This window comes from Pleuronectes platessa, chromosome 13, assembly GCF_947347685.1.
Source record: "Pleuronectes platessa chromosome 13, fPlePla1.1, whole genome shotgun sequence".
In the NCBI taxonomy this organism is placed as follows: domain Eukaryota; kingdom Metazoa; phylum Chordata; class Actinopteri; order Pleuronectiformes; family Pleuronectidae; genus Pleuronectes; species Pleuronectes platessa.
The window spans coordinates 7,252,730-7,275,890 of NC_070638.1; the positions used below are offsets into that span (position 1 = coordinate 7,252,730).

The following is a 23,161-nucleotide window of genomic DNA, read 5'->3' on the forward strand; positions in this document are numbered from 1 at the left end:
AAACCAAGACAACAGAGCAGTCATTGTTTGTGAAATGAAATTCATCATTTATTTCAGTGCGCCAACCTTCACCAGCTCCACGAGAAGCACAATGACAAAGACAAAGAGTTTAATGTAAAATAAAGTGCAACATTAAAACATATTGTGCACTGACGACAGTCAAAGTGCTTAAAGTTACACAACAGTGCAATATTCATAGTTAACAAAAAAAATCGGGGGAAGCAGCAATCTGAACTCTGAGAGCAGTGATATTTTTTGTTGTTGCTAAATTGTAAAATCGTACATTTAAAGTAAACTTTTGGTAAAGATCATGTGTTCAACAAGAAACCAAAAAAACTATGTTTATATTTTTGTTTTAAATCCTAATAAGGTCAATATCAGCCATGACTATAAAACAAATCTTGAATATGTTTTCCGATGATTCCATCTAAAATAAACCTAAACTTTATACATGTATCTTAACACCACACCATATAATTCGAGGCTAACTCTACATACACATTAAGACCACTTACAAGTGCATTTTGTCATAGTAAATTTGGTTATGGATTTTAGAGAAAGTACACATACTTGGTTTCTTTCTAAGTGTATGAGAAGAGTAATACCACTCAAGTATTTAGGGTAAATATGAGGCTACGGCAGTTTATCATGTGAAGATTAATTTTGAAGTGGTATTAATCAATTCGTTAAGCTCTGCATGAGTGTATTTACCAATACACTTAATTACCAATGAGTCTTTGAAAGTGTCTACAATATCACGGCATGAATATCGATCCATTCAATAAAGAATGTTAGTATAAATATCAATGTTCAAAGTAGGAATTAAAAACAAAATTAACACACAGAGGCTACAACTTCTGCTATTTCTCATCCCACATAAACACTGTTAAAAAGTCCAACCTGTGTTCATAGAACTTCAATTATAAGAAAGTTATTCTCAACTCTGGGCAACACAAATGTGCCCTAAATCGTGAACTTTAAAAACAAGTGAAGATGATGTCGTTGCATCAGTGGAAATGCTCTGCATGTCATCAGACTGTGGGAGGAGCCTGGAGTACCCAGAGGCTCCGCCCAGAGAGGTCCCTTCTTTCCAGCAGGTTCAAACTCTGCACGTTCCTGTTGGGGGACAGCGGTGCTAACCACTTTACCACCGTACCACTCACCTCTAGTGCAACAAATACAAATGACAACATATTATTAAAAAACGACAATGCCATAAATGTTCACACACACTCTTCAAAGATGGCTCAGCAAAGCAGACAACTCCTACGAATAAGAAGTGTTTTAAGACACAATGTACCAACGAACTGCAGCTTCACACTTAAATACACCTGCTGAAGTTCCTCTGAATCTTTGTGTTTGTGTTTCTCTCATAGAGTTGCACAAACATCAATTCAAATATTAGTAAACAGAAGTCAGACACATCCTTTCATTCTGCACAAAGACAACGTAACTGCTCCTGTAACAATAAAACACGTCCATTAAGCAAGTCAAGCTCGTTTCACGTAATCCAGCCGAGCTCAGACATGCGTTGTTTCCTCGGCTGTCGCTCCACATTTGTTCGTATTGTACCCACGAGGTTCAAACAGTAAACAAAACCACGTGAAAGGGTTTTTCCGTCACCTCCGTTTCCACTGTGGACTCTACAGTGACACAGTTCCAGATCAAGCACCAGTGTTCCCATTTGTTGGGTTATTGTTGGAGAGCCCACAGTGTAGAAGCATGTGGTGTACCGTCCCCACAGCGTCAGCTGATGAAAAGCTTCCTGACACATGTCTCCAGTCGCTCAGCAGGGTTTGTTATAGTCCGGTGTTCTCACAGAGGCGTTTTTGAGTTGATGTCAACAGCAGTTTCAGCTCTAGTCTCTGCCTTTCTGTATTTGTTTTCTGATGGACAGTCACTGAAGTCACACAGAGGAGATGTTGCCACAAGAAGGAGGCTCCCCGAGCCCCCTCTGGGTTCGGATTGTGATCTGAGTGATACTTCTCTTAGCTGGAGTCAGATGATTCTGACTGTGACACCTCCACAGCCACCTCCGCAGCTCTGCCTGGACCTGAAGATCAAGACGGGGCAAATAATAAGAGTTACATATACTGTATATTTATAATCAATATATTTGTCTAAGGTGAACTTTCTTAAAAATCAGCTATGATAAATGTTTGATGGATTATGTGTCACAAACATCCACCTACCTCTCCATTCATGAAGCAGTAAAGGAGCGCCACCACGAACCCCTGCAACACCAGAGAGACAGGGACGGACACATTATGTATTTAACCAAAAGAGAAATAATAACTTTATTTCTATAGCACTTATCTAAACAAGGTTACAACGTGCTTCACAAAATCCATGGCACAAAAGGAATGAACTAAAATAAAAGGTAATAAATTCAGTAACATTTTAAAGGCATATTAAGGTTGAGACATGAAAGGTGTGTAAAATGTGTTTTATTGGAAGAACAAAAAAACTCTTGGTTGTACATTTTCTCTGACTTTTTTAAAAAGATCAGTCAAACAGACACAAATAACCTAAATGGTTATTTTCACTTCTATATATGGTCTGTCTCATTTCTATTAGCCAGCCGGGACACTGCAGTGACTTTTCCAAGAAAATGTAAATGGTTGCTTATACATATTTTTAGGAAGTATTGCCAGCTTAAAGGTTGTTAAGAGGTTTCTGAGACACTTTACACATCAATAAATCAGACCTGTAATAAACACAACCTGTCTGCCTGGCTGAAGACCAGGGGGAGACACACGTGGCTGAAGATCAGGCAGACAGGTTGTGTTTAGAGACAACCAGATGGTGCACAACTGTTCCTGGTCTCTCTCCCTCTCTCTCTCTCCATCTCTCTCTCTCTTTTCTCCCCTCTTTTCCATCCATCTCTCCGCTCAACCCATTTTTCTCCGCTCACCCCGTCCAGTCGAGGCAGATGGCCGCCCTCACCGAGTCTGGTTCTGCCAAAGGTTCCTTCCAGTTAAATGAGGGAGCTTTTCTCGACAGAGTGCATTGTGGGAACATTTGGGTTTCTCTGTCATTTTTTAGATCTTGCCTTGAGATAGTGTATATTATAATAATGCGCTATACAAATAAACTACATTCAAGGTGCAGACCACAAACCCCCACCACTCCCTCGAGTAATGCATTATTTTCATTTGGTCCTTTCACAGGAGGGAAAAGCACAGATGTGATGAGATAGAAATAATGATGGCTTATTATTGTGTGCTGAACAGAACAAAGCCCCCAGTCGATGTTATTAGAAACACACGCTTCACCCACTACGACAAGTCAAAATGCCTGCTGTGAAGAAGATGCCTATCCTGAGAGCATCCGCCTGTAAGTAATACACACTCTCTGTGATTTGTGCATCTGGGCTCTTTTATTCTGCTCCTTCTTCCTTTTGTGTGTTACCTGAAAGGAGCCCAGTCCCAGCTCGATGTAGAGCCTGGCAGCGACGCCGGTGTTCTCGGGCAGGAAGGCGAACACGGTGTAGTGCATCCCGAACAGGGGGATGAGGAACAGGGTGGATTTAGCCAGCCTCCTGGGGAGAGCAACAGAAGCAGCAGAATGAAAGAAAGAACACAGAGCAGAAAAGACATCACTTTGCCATTAATTATAGAAAGTGATTTCAAAGTCTTGAGTGTAAAATCACAGCAAAATGCACCATTCCTCCATCAGGCCAGTCAGGGTAGCGGAACACATTGTCAAAATGCACAATTCGGCTTCAGAGCTTAGTTTAAAAAAGATCAGTGATGTCCCAATATGTCTCCATTGAGGTTTTTTGGTGACATCATGATGTCGTGAACACGTATCCCCCCCACCCCCCCACCCCCCCGTTCCCGTAGGGTCCAATATATGGAGATATCTGCCCATAAACGTTTTTAATTTAACCCAATTTTATCGATTGTCCATAAGGTCCAATGAATGTTTGATTTTAAGGCAATTCTCCTTAATTTAACCCCCTTTTATTTATATATTTTCATGTGAAATTAAAAAAGCATACGTCTCTCATATTTTAAACTAGCTTAGTATATATATCTAAATGAATTGAGAACATGAGTCAGTTTATCAAAGATCAATAGACATCAGTAAATCTGACTCCTGACATTTTCTTTGGTTCCCTGACGCTCAGATCAGATTCAAAGCCGCTAAGTCAATCTGCACCTTGTAGGACTTGACGATATACTCGTCTGGCGTCTGAGTTTTCAGAAAACCAAAATAATCACTTTGATCAGAAATAACATCACAGCCTTGGCAGCTCAAAGTTTAGAGATACGGAAAAACCTGAGGCTTATTTTAAAGCCTGTAATAGGATTGATCTTGTCTTTTGTCAGAACTGGGATTTGTGCTTTTGTGTTACCATCACAGATCCGCCCGAAACTGATTGAGGTCTGTAAGACACGGATGTAGTTTTTGAAAGTTGTGAAACATTCATTGGACCGGTAGAATAATCCTGTCCCAGGGTGACGGAGGAGACATCTATTTCTGGATCAGCTGCTATTTTTAAATCCCTTCGTGGTGAATTAATTCAGCGACGCTGGAATCTGCAGCAACCAAAGGTCAGAGATGCAGGTGGAATTCTTTTAGGAGAAGACGGATTTCAAGGCTCAACATTGCAGATTCATACATTCAATATACAGTCTACTCTATTAACCTGAAAAAAATAAATAATCAGGTAACTTCCTCTCAATATCAAACTCTGCAAATAAACCGCTGTTCATTTGCGATGAAATAATTTCCAAATTTAATTTCTTAAATTTAATTCTGATCGTTTAACTTATTTGCCCCAATGATGGTCACCAGCTAAAAAAGTTTAACCATTTAGATAAAATAGTGCCGATCTTCTCATATCAGAGTCTTATGTTCTCTTTAAATAGATCAGAGGGTCAAATGAATCCCTCAACTTTTGACCTTTACCAATCAAGTTACGTCATGAATATTATGTATGACCCTGGTTTCAGTATTTCTCTTACAAAAGGAGAACTGAGGGAGAAAGAGGCGTTTGCTCACAGGCAGACATCAGAGACACAGGAAGGCACATGCTCATCACTTCAATGCAATCTTGAATAATTGTGAGTTTCCCTCTCATTCGTCGGTCGTCTGCTCACTATTGCTGCACATTTGGGAGTTGTCTGCCAAGTTTGTCCTTCAACTTTTGGTCATTATGTGTTTTTTGCAGTTACTTTTGACAGAATTATACTTCTGTATTTTGAAAGAGCTTAAATGGCCTTTTACCAACATGAGAGGCTAATATACTCTAATGTATATATTGCTTTTCTTTGTCTTCCTTTTTACCCCCTCTGTAAAGCAGACCTGGCTTCCTTGAAAGGAGCCACATAAATCCAAGTTATTACCTCTGCAAACTTTAATGTCCAGAAACGTTTGTTGTGACTCACATAAAATGTCCAGTGTCGCTGTTCCCGGCCATGGTTGATGATTTCAGCTTCTGGACCAAAATCCGGATCACATTGACGAATATGACTATGTTGACCTGGTAGAGATACACGCACAATTACCCAAATGATAACTACCTCCAAACACACACACAGACACATAAACACACACACACACACACACACACACACACACACACACACACACACACACACACACTAAGAGAAAACCTGCCAGACTCTCACTTTGGTACCACATGTGTTAAAATGATTTTAATTTATGTATAAGACAAATATTAGCAGGGGTTAACTCATATCTTGGGGTTGAGGTAACAAGTCTGTCAGTCAGGTAGAATATTTAATAACTCACCAGCAGCGAGGCTGTTATTGGTCCTTTAATAATCCACCAAATACCAACACTGTCTGTGTCATCCCAGCAGCTGCAATTTAAGGCAGATGAGACTTTCATTTAGAATTACGCTGCAATCAAAGTAAAGTCTGAGCACTGCAAGAAGTACAAAGTTCTGTTTAACATGTAGTTCATCACGTGAACGTTTTTTTATAATAAAAAATGAAATATAATAACGTCACATATCGTACCCTCTGTCATCGTAGAAGAATCTGGTCAACACCCAGAGTACGAGAACGATTGACGGAAGCCCTGCGACGTAAGAACACAGATGCATTATTCATCCGTTCTGCATTTGTCGAGTAAAATTAATCTTAACAACAACCCGGCCCATTCACATGTGTACTGCATATTTATTACGAAAGTGTTGTGAGGCACGTATACAACTGTGTGGATCAAATTTATCTGTGTCCCACTTGCGTCTCGAAGCCACAAGAAGAAAGAAACAGACACAGGATAAAAGCAGGAGACGAGAGAGAGAGAGAAGAGAGAGAGAGAGAGAGAGAGAGAGAGAGAGAGAGAGAGAGAGAGAGAGAGAGAGAGAGAGAGAGAGAGAGAGTCACTGTACAAACCGGAAAAGATGCTGATAAGAAAACATCAGAGCCACTCTGGATACTGAGTGAACACCACTGATATATCCACACACTCACACACACTGTCAGGTTGCAAACAAAGAGAGATGCTCAGCACAGCAGTGTTTATTTACAGATTTATCTCAGTTATATGTTTGCACTAGGATCTCACTCAATAGAGTCAGACAGTTCTCATGTGAAACCACAAGCAAACTTGATTAGTATTTGGCTCTACACCAAATTGCATTAATACATCAATAACTTATCCCAAATTATTCTCTGAGAAATTAAAAACATTGTCCGGCTGCTGGACTCACTCTGCAGAACCCTGATCCAGCTGATCACTTGTTTATTCAAAGTTTAATGAAGCTCAACTCATTACACACAACTCCAAACTGTAGAGTCAATTATTAGATAGATACACAAAACTCCCGACCCCTCTTTACAGGAAGGATCGTGTCAGCCTGAATGCTGAGGAACCAGCTAATCTCTAATGAGACTGCTGCCAACTACAGCCGCTGCTGTTTACCCTCCAGGTTCGGCTGTGTGACACAATCTGATTCAAGCTGACGTCCTGCTGTCACATCTCGTTTGAGCTCCGACTATCTCCTGATTATAAATCCTGATGTTTTCACGTTTGTTTGTGAATGCAGCCCTTGCCTCAGAGATGGCAGCGCACTGGAGGATCTTATTGATTCTGACGCCCGTGACCTCAGCTTGTAGAGACCTTTACTGCAGCTTTGTAAACATGTCCCGACCTCACAACATCACAACATCACAACAGTTGTGGCTCCGCTTCTCAACTACACTGCTGCACTTAACAGAGCTGGTAGGTGTCACCTCGGGCCTCAGTGGCTCAAGAGGACCGGGAAACAGGGGAACACGTCACAGACAGGAAAAAGTAAACTGGACGGGAATGGGAAGCCGGTGGAAAACTGGTAAACACTAAATATAACACAAATAGAAACCACTTGAAACAACCGCGGAACAAAAGACATCAGGAAAAACAAAGGAAGCGATGAGGAAACAAGAGAAGTTTAGTCTAGAAACAGATCTTCAACCCACATGTGATAATCTATCAACGAGAGACAAGACAATGGGAGAACACGTGAATTTTAAGAAATACAACAAACAGGGAACATGTGACTAATGCACCAAAGGACAAATCCCCAGGAGTATACATCTTGATTTCCAAAACACACTGCATCACTGTCTGGGTGAACGAACTTGTTCCTTCAACGCTAAAGCAACACAATCTCCAACTGGCCGTCAAGTTGCATTGTGGGCAATGTAGGCACCGGGTTTTTGATAGGGAAGAAAAGCGTTATGCCATAAAAAGTACTGGTTCTGTTACATCATCTTTTTGTGTGTGTGTATGTGTGTGTGTTGCTAAATCAGTGTTCAACAAAACCTTTTTTTAACTACGACAAAAGCAACAATAATAAAATGTCTCGTGTTGAAAGCTTCATTCAATTCCCTCTGGTGTTTATATCTGAGACTGTGAATCTGACGTCACCTCATCTGAATCCCAGACTGAGCTTTTTGATGTCAATGAAAGAAAAATCTTTTGCTGAATGAATGGCTCACAAGAAATATTTAAAAAAGAATACAGGGTGTTTAATATCCCCCCTTATAACACAGATTAAGTGTTAACCTAAAAAGGCAACAGAACATATTTTGTTCTCTAGGTCATGAGGCTATTTTCTTGTAAAATAGTTTATCGAACTTTTGATGGAAGTTTTTCTTTTCTTTTATTTCATTATTTTTTCACACATCCGAACATGCAATGCTTGGGAGGCCTGCTGTGAGCCTGCCACCCAGAGCCCCCCCCCCCCCTCCACTCACCCCATCCAATCAGAATGTACCACCAGAAGTATTTCCTCTGGGAGACGAAGGTCAGGGCGAGCAGGGTCTGCAGATACATGCCCTCCACCAGCAGCCAGAAGTAATTGGCCAGGATGCTGAACTGGAAGAAGGCCACGGCCGACTTGCACGCGACCTGGAGAGGACACGGAGGAAAGCAAAGTGACTTGTACAATGAGACAATCTGTGCAGTGACTGTGAGTCATTACACAGTCTGGCAGGTGAATCATTACACAACTTGTTCTCTTATGAAAAGGACGACGACAAGTAGATATACAATTTGATCCTTTTTGATTTAAATTTAGATTTCCTTTACATTCTACTATAAAAAAGACAAAGAACACATGGACTGATAATATTTCATCCACATGATCACACCCTGGACGTTGTTTTTTTTTCATCCACTTTGTGAAACATCTTTAAATCATGTTGTAACTTCTGCACGAGGCTCCATCAATCCTGTCCACTAATGAGGTGGCTTCACAGACATGTGGCAGTCCCTCTCTTTCACTCCTCCTTTTCCACTGATAACTCAATCACGCTCCAGATGTGGACGTGTCCCTCGGGACGGAAACAGACAGTCAGCTCACCGTGGACACGGAGCAGTGGTCCAGCGTCTCGTCGGCGAACAGCACCGTGTCCTTAATGAAGACGGCGCTGGCTCTCAGCACGAACGAGGAGAAGAGGTTGATGTGGATGTAGTTTCTGGTGCAGCGGAACTTTCTGAAAAGAGGTCACATTCAGTAACACTTAACAAACCAGCCTCTTTAAGAGTCACTACTGATGCCTCAATGGATGTGAACATGTCACATTCATATAATAATTTAAGGTCTTTGAGCTCCACTACTAAACTAGCATGTCACTCAATAGTGTTCACACATCCTCCAAGGACAGTCCCCTCATGAAACCCTGTGTAAATTCATTTAATCTGGATTTTTTTTTTTTTAGATCCTTCTCTGACATTCTGGATTTTCTTCTCTCTTCGTCCAAAATCTGGAGAAACAGCTGTAATGATTTTCTCCTCCTTCATGTGAAGACTGAACATCTGGCTCCGCTGCTTCACTGAAGAGCCTGCAGACAAGTTCTGCTCTCATTTGTATGAAGTTGCAAGTTTCTTCGACTTTTGTCTCATCTCATTCTTCACGCCAGGTGTCAGGGACATGTCACCTGGAAGAGGAGCAAACTTCACGTCTCCTCCATCTTTTACCGATAAGCAAATCTCCATTTCTATTTTTAATATCGAGACATTTTTCAATAGATTTCGCACAAGGCTCGGAGATGCACACTAATCCTGAGGTTGCTGCACAGATTCTCACACGACATTCCCTCCTAAACGCTTTGCATTTTTACCTTTTTCTGTTTGTTGTATCTGCATCTGTATTGTTTGTGTGTTTGTTTGTTTGTAAACAAGATTACACAAAAGCTGCCTGAGGGATTATCATGATATTTAGTGGAAGTGTCAGGAAACAATATTTCCCGAGACAATCACAAGATGAAGGTGGATTAATAAACCTGAATCTCTCTTTATTGATCTAAAAATGTCTATAATGGATTATATGGGTTTTTACATTAATTGTAAAATACAGTTTCCACCACAGTAACCACACATGCTTTGCAGCATAGTTGCATCAATGCAGGATGAGGGAGTGCTCTAGTTGTTTAGCCTATTTATTGTCCTCTGAGTGTGTATCTAGGACAGTGTGTGCTTTTCCTGGTCTCACCTGAAGGCCGTCAACACCACTATGGCCGTGATGAGGGAGATGAGGGACGTGGCGTAACCCACAGTGTAAACCTGTCTGAACGTTGAGAGGTAGCTCATCTGGAGACAGAGAAACAGAGACAGACATTTGAGGAGATAAAAATTGTATTTACCTTATATTTCGTCTTGAAACAAAACAAAAGCATCCCGATTCCTTTTTTTGTTTCTTGCTTTGTCCTTCCACTAATCCTACAAATGGGGTTGTGCAGAAAAGGGAAGCAGCTCGGGAGGAAGAGCGGAGAGGAAGCAGGAACAATATGAATAAGCTTAACTGATTGGCGTACCTCAGATTCAGGCTCTTCAGTGAACGTGCAGGCCTCCTCGTAGGGTGGATACATTTCGGACCAGCCGTCCGCACTGCAGTTCCTGTAAACATACCCTGGTGTGGGAGCAGACAGGGAGGAGACGCTGAGACCTTCACACGATCTCACCACTGCAGAGAGTTTCCTTCTACAGCGTGCAGTCTAATTAGAGAGGCAATCAATCTGCTTTTCTTCAGACAAGGTGCAATTTCAATTTTTTACATATGCACGTATATATTTTAACATCCAACCAGCACAGTTCTTTGACTAAAAATGTCCACTAAATTTTGTAAACCTCTTGAACTTTATCTGAATTTCATGAAAAAGGATGACTGAGGCGGACAGAGCACAAAGACACGTTTAAACTAGATGTTAAAGAGATGTTAAATTACCAGAAAAAAACAGCTAATAAACGTTCTTGTCATGAAGGCTTCCTTTTCAACTTCCTGCAATAGATCCGTGAATCTAAACCATCCCAAAAAAAGTGTTTTTACACTGTAAACACACTGATCCATGGCTCCTGTTAGATCTGGATCAAGACCTCCTCTTTTGGTCGGACAAAATTTAGGTCCATTGGTCTAAAGGTCCAGACCAAATGAGGAAGGTGTGAAAGCGCCCCCCTGAAAGAGGCATTAAATGACTTGACATTGTTTGATCTCATTGTCTCATAGTTCCCCTGTGTTTAATTTTCTCTTTGGGAAATGCTGCTGGATATCCTGGTGTTAAAAAGCTCTGAATGAAAGAATAAAAGCTGCAGTTCCTTCGGTCAAAGTTGCGTTCCTAAAGGTTTCCTGGGTTCCTAAAAAAGTGGGATGAATGGAATAGAGCAATAAATCTTTCAGTCTATTAGCTCAATAAAGGATAGAAAGCCCCTGTGTGGCCTCACTTTAGGAAACAGGAGTCACAGTCTGATAGAAACCCTGACCCCTCTTTACAAAAACCTATTTGTGATCTAAAAAACACACAAAACAAGCTCATGTCACCGCTTCAAGCTGCCTTATGTTCCGTCTTAAAAGGATCTTATTACGTTTATCTTCTCATCTATAAGACAGATAAGACACACCACGGCTACGCTGCGATGGAAAGTTGTCATTTTTTGTGCACTTGAATATTCACCTCGCTGACGTTTCCTCTCTTGGACCGTTTCACTCCATTAGAGCTCTCAGTCAGAAAACCTCTGAGGCTTCCATGTCCTCGTTCATGTCTACTGACACTTGCTCCTGGTTAACGTCCACTTGGAAACAGCAGGTGTCAGGAGGCGCTCGCCTGCCGGATCGGCGTGTGCCCTGCTCTGTCTATTTGCCTTGTGACAGGGTACAGGCAAAGAAGGCCACCCGCCGAGAAATGTCTGATTGCAACCCAGCCCACTCACATGTTTGTTAGAATCTCCTCAATTTCTATGATCAGCTACGTGAAGGAGATTGCGGTGACAAAATGATAAGAGACGCCCGAACAACGCCCCATGCCAAAGCTTCATAATCTTGTGCTGTGTTCACACCAAACGGGAGGCACATTTTCCTGGGACATTTACATCTACAATCCACGAATATTCGCCCTTTCTCCTCTGGAAAAGAGGAAACTTAGAGATACTTGTTAAAGTGACGACTAACTCTACCTTGTACCTGTTGTGGAAACGCAGAAGGAGCCAAAGCAGAGAAGCCTTGTGTGGATTGGAGCCGTTTCCTGTGCTAGGTTGATGATGTGCTAGCTTGGGTCGGTGCCAGAACCCGTTTCATTCTCAACGCTAATTGGCTTTTGCCACATTACCTCCCGCTTCTCTGTGTCTATCGTTGTCTGGTGAGATTAATGTTTACCTGTATTTTTGCATTGATTTTGTTTGGAATCTCGGGAATTGTTTGGCTTTGCGTTTGGTGTGAGTGCTTCATTAGAGGTTCGGTTAACGACTAGAATAAATCAAATAAATGTGTGTGTATGATGTGACTTGGATGATGGTGGGGGTTTGCACGTAACAAGCAGGGAGGGTCGATTAGGTTCGATGTCGGAGCCCCAGGACCCTTTTGACTAAAGCCCCTAAAGTCCCTTGATACGATATCTACCCAATGCAGGCATTAGCAGGAACAAATGCACAGCGGTGGTCTTTTTGTGTTTGCTATGAACTGAACAAACAGAAATGTGCAGAGTTCAGACTCTGTTGTGTTTGAGTTGATCTGCAACTCACATCATAATGAGCCAGGATTTCCATCAGGAGGAAAGAACATTATTCCTTAATGATCCCAGCCTAACCTGCCTTAATGATCCTGTTACAATGACAATCCTGTTAGGGTCATACAGCACAAACTGAAATCTATTTGATTTATTTATAATGTCCGTATGTCTTTAGAGGTGGGGAAGACAGAGAGTTTCCATATGTTGAAAATCTACCTCCTGTCCTATGAACACAATTAAAACCATAGGTAAAGAATAAATTAACACAAAATGTACATGTTTCCTGAAGCCACCTGTTGATAAAAAAAAAAAAGATAAATCTAAATGTAAAATACTTCTCGTGACTCTATTATTGTAACTTTGAGAAGAACAAATTGTGACGTGTGAACCCTGCGGAGAAGATTTCAAACAATGTCTTCTGCCAGAAATCTCCCAGAGCACATATAGGAGATATGAGACTGTCTTCTATCGCCAACAAACATACATGAAAAATTCATGCTCCCTCATTAGAGAGTCAGCATCCGTGCTAAAGATTTTACATAACATATAAATGTACTTTGTTGCTGAGAAAAAAAGTATATTTCTGTATACTAACGACCAGATTGATTGAATAATTGGGGAACTAGATGTTCTTTTCTGTGTTTCCATGTCAGCTCAGTCTCAGCAGGACAAACCTTGACTGCTGGAAAAGTGTTGAAAAACTTCCGAGCAGGAAACGTTGACCACCTGCCCGACGTCAGCTCTCAGCCAACATCCGATCTCGTCCCACTCTGTTTTACACCCTACGGACACAGACAGAGGAAGCAGCCTGTCAATTAAATGTCTCTATATAGTATCACAATGAATGAGTTCCTCACAGCCTCCCATTCGTCCTGATGTTAGATCTACAGAGAAAACAATCTGCAGCCTCTCAAACCAGTGGAGAGAAGCACATTTACTTTGTCTCTGTAAATGTCACAAGAAAAATGTATGTGTACTTTGACTTGAGCCCATTTAGCTTATTTAAATGTACTTTTACTTAAGTACAAAACGTTTGAGTTCTTCTTCCACCACTGCATACAGGCGACCTGGTTACCTTCTTCTTCTCCTGTAACCAAAATGAGGATATTTATATTAATCCCGACATAATAAATCTATTCAAGTGCATGGAACCAGCTGACAGGTTTTATCCAGAGTCCTGCCTTCGCCTTGTCATGTTCCTGTAAATGGATTAAGGTAAGAGCTTTTTTTGCTTAATGTCCCACACACCAGATATTTCCGTCTTCTGTCCCACATTTTTTCAGATTCTATCATTTGCATATCAGCGTTGTTGCTTTGCGTCTCGGACGTGGTCTCAGGAGATAAGGTGGCAGAAGTGACTCACATCTGAAACTCATTAATCATGGTGATAAACGTGTCAGTGTGAATATCTGGAGCCATCTTCATCCAGGCTGCACAGATGTAAACAGCAGTGATGAAGTGAATCAGAAACAGCAACGCTAGTAGGTTTTCCTTTTCATTTATCCTCAAGGCTGAAGTGAGCCCAAAATAAATGTCTTCCTTTAAAACGAAATAAAAATGAAGAGTGGAACCTCCTCAGGCACTAGAAGTTTCCAGGAATGTAAAGTAGTTTCAAAGAACCAGGAGAGATTTCTGAGTAAAAACATCAGTGCAGTCGGTCTCCGGCTGAATCCAGGATCCCTGCTCTTAACTCAGCAGGATGCCGCCCTGTGCCGAGGCTGTCGTATATCTTATCACATTTGTTCATGAATTATTCTCAATCAGTGCGTGGGAAAAGAAGATGTGGAAGCATAGAAAGCATGATGGGCTTTTCCAGTTTCCAAAACTCTTACATATTCCTTTTCTTTCTTCTTTTTAAAGGTGGGAGCCACTTGTTGTCCACCATACGGTCATTTTCCAGAGGTCTCCATGCCAAGGTGGCTCGAGCTGAGAGAAAAGCTCTTAACCCACATTAAAACCTGCATTTGGGTCATTGACTGTTTACCATTCAAATACGCTCTTCATCTCAGGCTTACTGTGTCACACCCGCCTCCCCCGCCATGTTTCTCCCCTACAGATCTCCACTGCTCCCAAGAAAGGCCTCTCCAGAATCCAACTGATTAAAATCCTGATCACATTTTTTTTCTACATCCTAAATGTTTGATGTGAGCATCAAGCTCCTGACCTGCATCTGCATGATTTTGTGCTGCCACGTGATTGGCTGTTTGCATGAAAAGCAGGTGCATAGGTGTCCCTAATGATGGGCTTATTGAGCGGACATATAGAATACATGTTTAAATACACAGTCCCTAGTTGATTTGTATAATTTATAGTTTTTCTCTGTATGAAAAATGCTAATGAGGTTGACATTGTTTTAACTCATGATAATGAGGTCGGGTGATCGGATGATCCCTGGATGTTATCCAGTGTTTATTCCATTACTTGATGCAAATTGTGTTACGTAAGCTGGTGGGGTTGTCTTTTATTTGATTATTTATATACATGTCATTGTGTTTAATGTTGAGTGACACCAGTAGCTACAACCAGCTACAACCTAATATCACCAGTACTTGTTTTGCCCCAAAACTGCAAAGGAAGAACAACTTGTTTCAATTCTGCACAAATAAATGTCCTCTGAAATTGCATTTCTGTATCATACAGGTCAAATATAAATGATTCGATTTGGGAAACCAGCGCAGTGTGAAATTAAAGCATGAAATATTTACAGATATATATTTGCAGGGCCACAATACATTTTAGTAAAGGCAGATCTGGGATCCTGGAAAGCTTGGACCCTCAGCGAAGCTGACTTTCAGAGAATGGAAAATCCCAGTTGTATTAAATAACATACATAATGGCTGCATCATATACAGTAAGACCAATCAGTCCCAGGACAATGCTCATTGGTTTCCTGGGACATGGAAAGTGAATGAGGTGAAAACGGATGTTTCATGTCATATTGAAGATCCTCGTGAGTGCGTGTCCACAATAAACTGCCTGGTTTTATAAAACACATCTTCCCTCTGTGTTCTGGGCTTCAATCCACGTTAATCCTGAATTAATAACACCCCAAAAAACAATGCTTTCAAACCGCCCCTTGGGGGAGGAAATTCATTCAAGACAATTAAAACTGGCCGTGAAGTACCGCTCTCCAAATAAAGGGGTGAGGTTGGACACTGTCAGTTAACTGTGTTGTCTGTTAGGGATTAGCAGATTATTTTACAGTATCTTCTCAAAAGGGCTAAATGGCTGTGCTAACACAATTGGCACCAGGGATTAAGGGATGTTGTGCTTATTCCACTGTGGTTAATGCCGAACAGATGTTGTTCTCTCCAAACTGTAAATTTTGTGAGAAGCATCTTAGCGTACTGTGTGTGGGAGGTTTCGAGATGCGCCTCCGATCTTAATTTAATCAAATCCTAACAGAAAGAAAAAAAAAAAAAAGAGGCAGCTTCCAAGTAGTATTTCAGATTTGACGGCAGAGACAGTGGAACGTTTATGGGCACTTTGCCGGGGACACACAAACAAAACCAATCGCACACAGACCCTGGCGCATTAATGACATGACGAACAGGGGGGCTGATGGTCGACCTGATTTAATTAGCGAACTTCAGATGCGTCTCTATAAATTTCACGTGGCAGGCTGTTAGGACGCATTAAGTCATGGTGGAGCAAAGGGCAACGGAGATGGAATGAATCCGTCAAAGTTGTAGCATCGTTAGAAATGTATAAAAGGTAAGTAGCGTTTTCTAGAGCGGATGCGCATCTACACGACTCACATAGAAAACAGATGGTTGGTGGTTTGAGGCAGGTTTTGTATTTTTGTACATTGTTGACCTTGTGGTCTGTCGGGCTGCTGCTCCTCCACTTTAGAAGATCTACAGGATGGGATGCTGAGAGTTCGAATAGAAGACGTTCCTGATTCCCAGAAGATACTCAACTATTCCTGCGACACCTCAGTGGATTTGGGAGAAACATAACCATGAATGGAAGAAATCTTGTTGACGTTCATGTTCCCCCACAGGAGCCTTTTTAACTGGTGATCCCTTCAAAGTTATAGATAAGTTTCTGCTCTTGCTACATATGCTGAAATACGCTGCTGCCTTCAAACAAAGTCCTACCAGTTTCCTCTTCTGACATCGGAGCTCTGAAATTTGAGAAAACCCCAAACGTACGGGTTGCGACTTTTTCGGTACTGTAAAAAAAAAAGAAGCGCAATGACACTTTATTAATTAAATGACTGTAACTTAAATCATACAAATTTTCTTAGTGATATTGTCAATGGCCTAATTTTTGCCAAGTCAGCAAAAATGTAGGTGAAAAATAGGTTTGAAATTTTCCTACAGGCCACTTTTCTGTTCTATTATGTTTATAGTCTTTTCTTTGTATTCATCACTTTAAGGCTATAGCCAATGTTCTAATATTTTTTATATGAGTTAGTTTGTGTTGCGGTGAATAGGATTGTTTGTTTTTGTTTATATGTTTTGGCGTGTTTTCGAATTAGATATCGAGAATCGTGAACATCTCACGGTATCTCTATCGACTTGTTTGTTCAGTGGTGGAACAATATTCCCATCAGGGAGTTCCCACCTCCAGATGCTTTCATTCTTATTTATTGGAGTCATTCATTCAACTGAGGGGGACGTGAAAACCCTGATGTCCTGCTTATGCAAAGATTTCCTTGTTAGTTTGAGATTAGAGGCATCGAAGAAAGAGGCACAATCATTTGATCTGTGTCCTAATTCATCCATATAACAAAAATGACAATGAATGCATGAATTATGGAAACGTCCACGGTTTCACTGGGATCGACATCTTTGTATTTGTGTTAATCACTAGGGGGAAAACCATAAGGTTGTATTCCCTGGTGCGTCCGCCACTGTTCACAATTGACAGTCGTGTCGAGAGGCTGATGATTAATTTCAAGCGTTTCTTTTCATTCAAATGTTTTTGCCACCGATCAACACGACCCTATTCCCAGGCCTTTATTAAAAGGCAGCTCTAGAGGAAGCCACTTAAATGTCACCTCATCCTGGATTAGAGCTGACGTTCCAAATGACTGTGGACACCGAGTGAGTGCTTCCAGAGCCCGAGTGAGGAAGGAAGTGGATGATCATTTATTAAGCCACATTCGTTCACTTTTCTAAGTGGCTTCTTACGTCTTAATGGGATTTCATTTTTTATGCTTAATGTAAATTTATAGGGGGGGGGGGGGGCTTAATACAATTTGTCTATTGACAGAGAATTACAGTTTCTTAATGCGTCAATAAAGGAATATTGATCTGTTGCAACCGTACAGCAGTTTAATTCTCTGCTGTCTTTTTTTTCAGTGGTATAACATGCAAACCTACAATGGCACTCAGTAGAAAGCACATCTCCACCAACAGTCTGTTTAAATTCAATCGAGCTGCACCAAATCGATCTTCTACATATGTCAGATTTGTCTTTTCATCAAGATTAATGAATTTGGGGGGGGGGGGGGGGATGATGATGGTATTCCGGAGTGGTTTCTGATGAAGTGGCGAGCGGAGCGGCGTCACAGGTGCAGAGCGGTGTGGAGACACGCGCCATGTTCGTTAGAGTTTAATTAGGTCAATGAGTCGGATTGGGAGGACATGCAGGTGAGGCCTCACCAGGAGGAAGCACAGGTGTCAGTGTGTTTGTACGGTGAAGATAACATGGTGTACCGTCCCTGTGGCCGTGCACACACTCACTCAGATAAGAAAAGATATAAAAAAACACTTTAATTGTCACACACGTGGACTTAAAGTAAATGATCTAAGTACAATATCAGAATACTCAGTCAGTAAAGTTTCAGTGTAGTACTGGCCACAAAATCGAGTATCCAAAGTAAAAACACTCGACGAGGTCAAAGATGTCTGCAAACTGGCACGGTAGATTCTGGATTTTGTATGTGCAAATAAAAAACATTGAAAATAGGAGTTTTTTTATGTCTTATAACAAAAATATCCTCCAAATTTGGCCACAAGTTCAGTGTCTGTATTTAAATTACCATCTCTTGTACACGGGCACTGACTGCTACTGCTATGAAAAGTTACATTACATGAATATAAACATGTATTGTGTGTATTTATAGATTCAGATTTTAAAACAGAAGAGCTGCCTCGGAGCTGAACATATTTCTCAATAAATCAATGTCTCAGCTGACAGGAAATTAATCTGCAACTGCTCTGATAATCCAATCATCTTTTGTATAAATGTCAAGTTTTCACTGGCTCCCGGTGCTCTGTGGTGTTTGGGATCTGCTGCTGTTCTTTGTCATATTGGAAAATAAACAGCCTATTGTGGGATTTAGGAGGTTGGGCCTAACAACAGTAGAACATTCCCCCTCGGGATCGGGGGAATATTGATGGTCATGGCATTTTATAGTATGCAAATCAACGGAGTGATGAAATGAGAAAATAATTGGCAGAGCAGTAAACAACGCCAGTCTGAAGGAATTGTCCCCAAACCACAGAGAACACATGGTACTCCATAACAAGTCATCCATTCAAAATTATATTCAAATAAAAGTAGTATTACTAAAAGCTATTAGACGCCACATGGATGCGGAACATGGATCTCTTTCTGCTGTATTTACAGTTTTGAAGTTTAATATGGTTGTTTCCCAAACTTCCAATGGATAAAGAGATAAACCTGAAGTGTTGTGAGATCATTTGAGAGCGAGGAAAAGAAAAAGAAACAAGTTCTCTTGTAGCTCTACTTTTTTTGTGAAAATGTTGGAAAATGTCACCTCTTTGAGCCTGAAACTGTTTAAATGAAACAGTTTGAAAGGTTCACAGTCATAAGATGATCTGAAATGTTCAAACTAATGTTTTTTGGTTAAGGTGACAACTAAGACGCTGATTTCAGATGTGCACTGAACACCTGACGTCTTCCTGAAATGATCCAGAGGGGTGACAACAATGTATGTGACAATCCAAATGTTGGAGTGAGATGCTCCAGATATTGTCCTGAACTTTTCACCTGTCAAACTGAGCCAATGGGAGAATGCAGCCATAATCCAGCCATGCAGAGCTTAGATAGAGGAGCCATACATGCAAAGACGAAGATGTCACCTTGGAAAGAAGAGGACATTCGAGAGCTTTTTGGTTTTAAGGGCCGAAGTGGAATTCCTCTCTATGTCAGGCTCTGCTCAGGGGCCACGTCTCACCTTAATCTTCTGGATGTTTTCCTGTTGTTATGAAGGTGTTTGACTCAAACACATACAGTGCCTTGCATAAGTATTCACCCCCCTTGGACTTTTTCCCATTATGTACTGTTACTAATTGGAATTCAAATAGACTTAAATAAACTTTTTCCCGTTTGATCAACAAAACATGCATAGTACTTTGGAGGTGCAATATAAATTTTATTGTGACACAAACAATAATGAGAACAAAAAAGTTGACATCTGTTGGGTGCATAAGTATTCACCCCCCTGTGTCAATACTTGGTAGAATCCCCTTTCGCTGGAATTACATCTGCAAGTCTTTTGGGGTATGTCTCTACCAGCTTTGCACATCTAGAGATGGAAAGGTTTGTCCATTCTTCTTGGCAAAAAAGATGAAGCTCAGTCAGATTGGATGGAGACCGTCTGTGAACCGCAATCTTCAAGTCTTGCCATAGATTCTCTATTGGATTGAGGTCTGGGCTTTGACTGGGCCATTTTAAGACATTAACATTCTTTAATCCAAACCATTCCTTTGTAGCTCTGGCTGTCTGTTTAGGGTCATTGTCCTGCTGGAAGATGAACCTCCGCCCCAGTCTCAAGTCTTTTGCAGACTGCATCAGATTTTCTTCAAGGATTTCCCTGTATTTGGCTCCATCCATCTTTCCCTCTTTTCTGACCAGTTTCCCTGTACCTGCTGAAGAGAAGCATCCCCACAGCATGATGCTACCACCACCATGTTTCACTGTTGGGATGGTGTGCTCAGGGTGATGGGCAGTGCTGGGTTTTCGCCACACATAGCGTTTTGCATTGAGGCCAAAAAGTTCAATTTTGGTCTCATCTGACCAGAGCACCTTCTTCCACATGTTTGCTGTGTCTCCCACATGGCTTCTGGCAACTCCAAACGGGATTTTTTATGGATCCCTTTCAACAATGGCTTTCTTCTTGCCACTCTTCCATAAAGGCCAGATTTGTGGAGTAGACGACTAATAGTTGTCCTGTGGACAGATTCTCCCACCTCAGCTGTGGATCTCTGCAACTCCTCCAGAGTAACCATGGGCCTCCTGGTTGCTTCTCTGATTAATTTTCTCCTTGTCCGGCTCTTCAGTTTGGGTGGACGGCCTCCTCTTGGTAGGTTTGCGGTTGGGCCATATTCTTTCCATTTTCTTATGATGGATTTTATGGTGCTCAGAGAGATGTTCAAAGCTCTGGATATTTTTTTATAACCTAACCCTGCTTCATATTTCTCCACAACTTTATCCCTGACCTGTTTGGTGAGCTCCTTGGTCTTCATGATGCTGTTTGTTCAGTAATGATCTCCAACAAACTCTGAGTCCGTCACAGAACAGGTGTATTTATACTGAGATTAAATTGCAGACAGGTGGACCCTATTTACTAATTATGTGACTTGCAAATGTGACTTGTGAATGCAATTGGTCGCACCAGATCTTTGTTAGGGGTTTCACAGTAAAGGGGGTGAATACATATGCACTCAACACTTTTCAGATTTTTATTTGTAAATAATTGTGAAATCCATGTAATATTTCCCCCCACTTCCAAATGATGCACTATTTTGTGTTGGTCCATTACATAAACTCACGATGAAATACATTTTAATCTGTGGTTATACCATGACAAAATGTAGAAAAGTCCAAAGGGGGTGAATACTTATGCAAGGCACTGTATGTCCTTTAAATGTCAAAGGTTGAAATTCGTCTGGACTCAACATTCTAGATATTTTCTGGAGTCCATGTCTGACAACGGCTTCAGAAATATGACAAAGCTCTGGTTTCTTGTTAGATATTAAAAGGCACATATTGGAAATCACCTTTTTTTGTTGTTTTTTAACAGTGGTTTTGGTTATTAAATATTTTATGTTAAACTTTTTATCTGAAACTTTACTAATAACTATACCCTCAAACACTCGAGTGTAGTATTTCCTAATTGGAAATAAAATACAACATGTTACATCTTATATAATGAAACAAAATACTCATATTAGTTCAAGTTAAATTCTCTAGCAATAATTTGATTCTGTCAAGTGGAGTCTTCAACATTGTGACTGCATTTTAACAGCTTTCGGCCTCACACATGAAGTCACATATATCACATGCATCAGTGGATCATCAAATGAACTTAGTTAAACATGAGGTCTTCTCATGCAAGTATCATCCCACGAAGAAGAAACCACCACAACAAATGAGGTGAAAGGTCAGAACAGAAACTTTAGACACATCATTCGGCCTCCATGGTGAAATATATCGTCTGAACCCTCTGGGGTATAACAACTATTTTGCAGACACACACCGACACACCGACACACACACACACACACACACCCAGCAGCATCACACATGAACCCACCGCTGTGGTCGCTCTGGTTTTGCGCCTCGCTCCTCCTCGTCTGGCTGCAGATCTCCCGAGCCCTCAGGTGCTGCTGGATGATGGCGCAGTCCGGGTGAATCGCTTCAGCCTGAACAAACACAACACACACCAAAGTTATCCACAGTGAAGCCCGCACGCAAACACACACAAACACACACACACACACAGACACACGGCGCTCCTGGGTTCTCTCTCTCTCTCTCTCTCTCTCTCTCTCTGGGGAGTAATGACGCGTGAGTGGGTTCTGCGGTGACGGAAGATTTAAAAACGTACATCAGTCAAATAAACAAACAGACACGCGTCATTTCCCACAGACTGGCTCCTCGCGTCATAAATAAAAAGTCTCAGAAGACGCCTGGAAATGCTGAAAGTCGAAAACAAATAAAAGAGTCTTTGAATTCCTCCGCAAATTGAAATCGAGTCGATTTTTTTGGTGCCAGAAAATTCAAACACTGCCTCTTGCAAATCCACTTCAAAAGGGTGGTGCAGGTCAACACCTGGAGCAGGCAGACATTTATATTTATCTTGTTTCTATTGATTGATTGATTGATTGGTTGGTTGATTGATTGATTGGTTGGCTGGTAGCAGGAGGAGGGAGGTGGTGGATAATCAGCGCTGGCGGCAAAATGAGGACATTGGAGTGCGCGTCAAAACGCACCACGAGAATAGCACCTTAATGATATTTGTATGGCGTCGCTATTCTCGTGCGCGTCGCCATACAAATATCATTAAAGTAGAAAAAGGAACTCATGTGATCTACAACTTTTTGCCGCACTTTGAGCCGCTTCCTCGCGGGATAACAGTGACATTACGCACGGATCGGACGCGCCGTGCCACTCACCATGGGCCCGTGCCACAGCTGCAGACAGAGGATGAGGAGCATGAATGTCTCCGGTCGTCCCGGCAGCCTCCTCTCACTGTGCATCGCTCTTCTTATCCTGTCGGTAAAAAAATCCCTCCTCGGCCGTAGAGCGATCAGATCCTGGAGCTTCTGTTCCTCCGGCGCGGCTCCGAGACTCGCTCCTTGTTCATGAACCTCCTCGGTATGAAAATACACTCGCTCTGCCCAAAATAGACGAGTCCCTATTCCCCCCACTGCGAGCTGCAAACTTGCATGACTGATGATGATGAAGGCTGCTGGTTGCTGTCGTGCATCTCTCTA

General features: G+C 41.5%; 1 protein-coding gene across 1 annotated transcript; it reads right to left on the reverse strand.

Annotated features, from left to right (window-relative positions):
* Positions 1–29: 29 nt before the first annotated feature.
* On the reverse strand, positions 30–23,161 carry LOC128454615 (pituitary adenylate cyclase-activating polypeptide type I receptor). Its single transcript, XM_053438054.1, has 13 exons — positions 22,841–23,161; positions 21,979–22,087; positions 13,139–13,246; positions 10,281–10,375; positions 9,959–10,056; positions 8,828–8,960; positions 8,220–8,373; positions 5,994–6,054; positions 5,764–5,833; positions 5,397–5,491; positions 3,412–3,541; positions 2,193–2,234; positions 30–2,053 (listed from the first exon to the last, which is right to left on the reverse strand). Exons 1-13 carry the CDS (start codon positions 22,922–22,924, stop codon positions 1,907–1,909), a joined length of 1,326 nt encoding a protein of 441 aa, XP_053294029.1. The 5' UTR covers positions 22,925–23,161; the 3' UTR covers positions 30–1,906.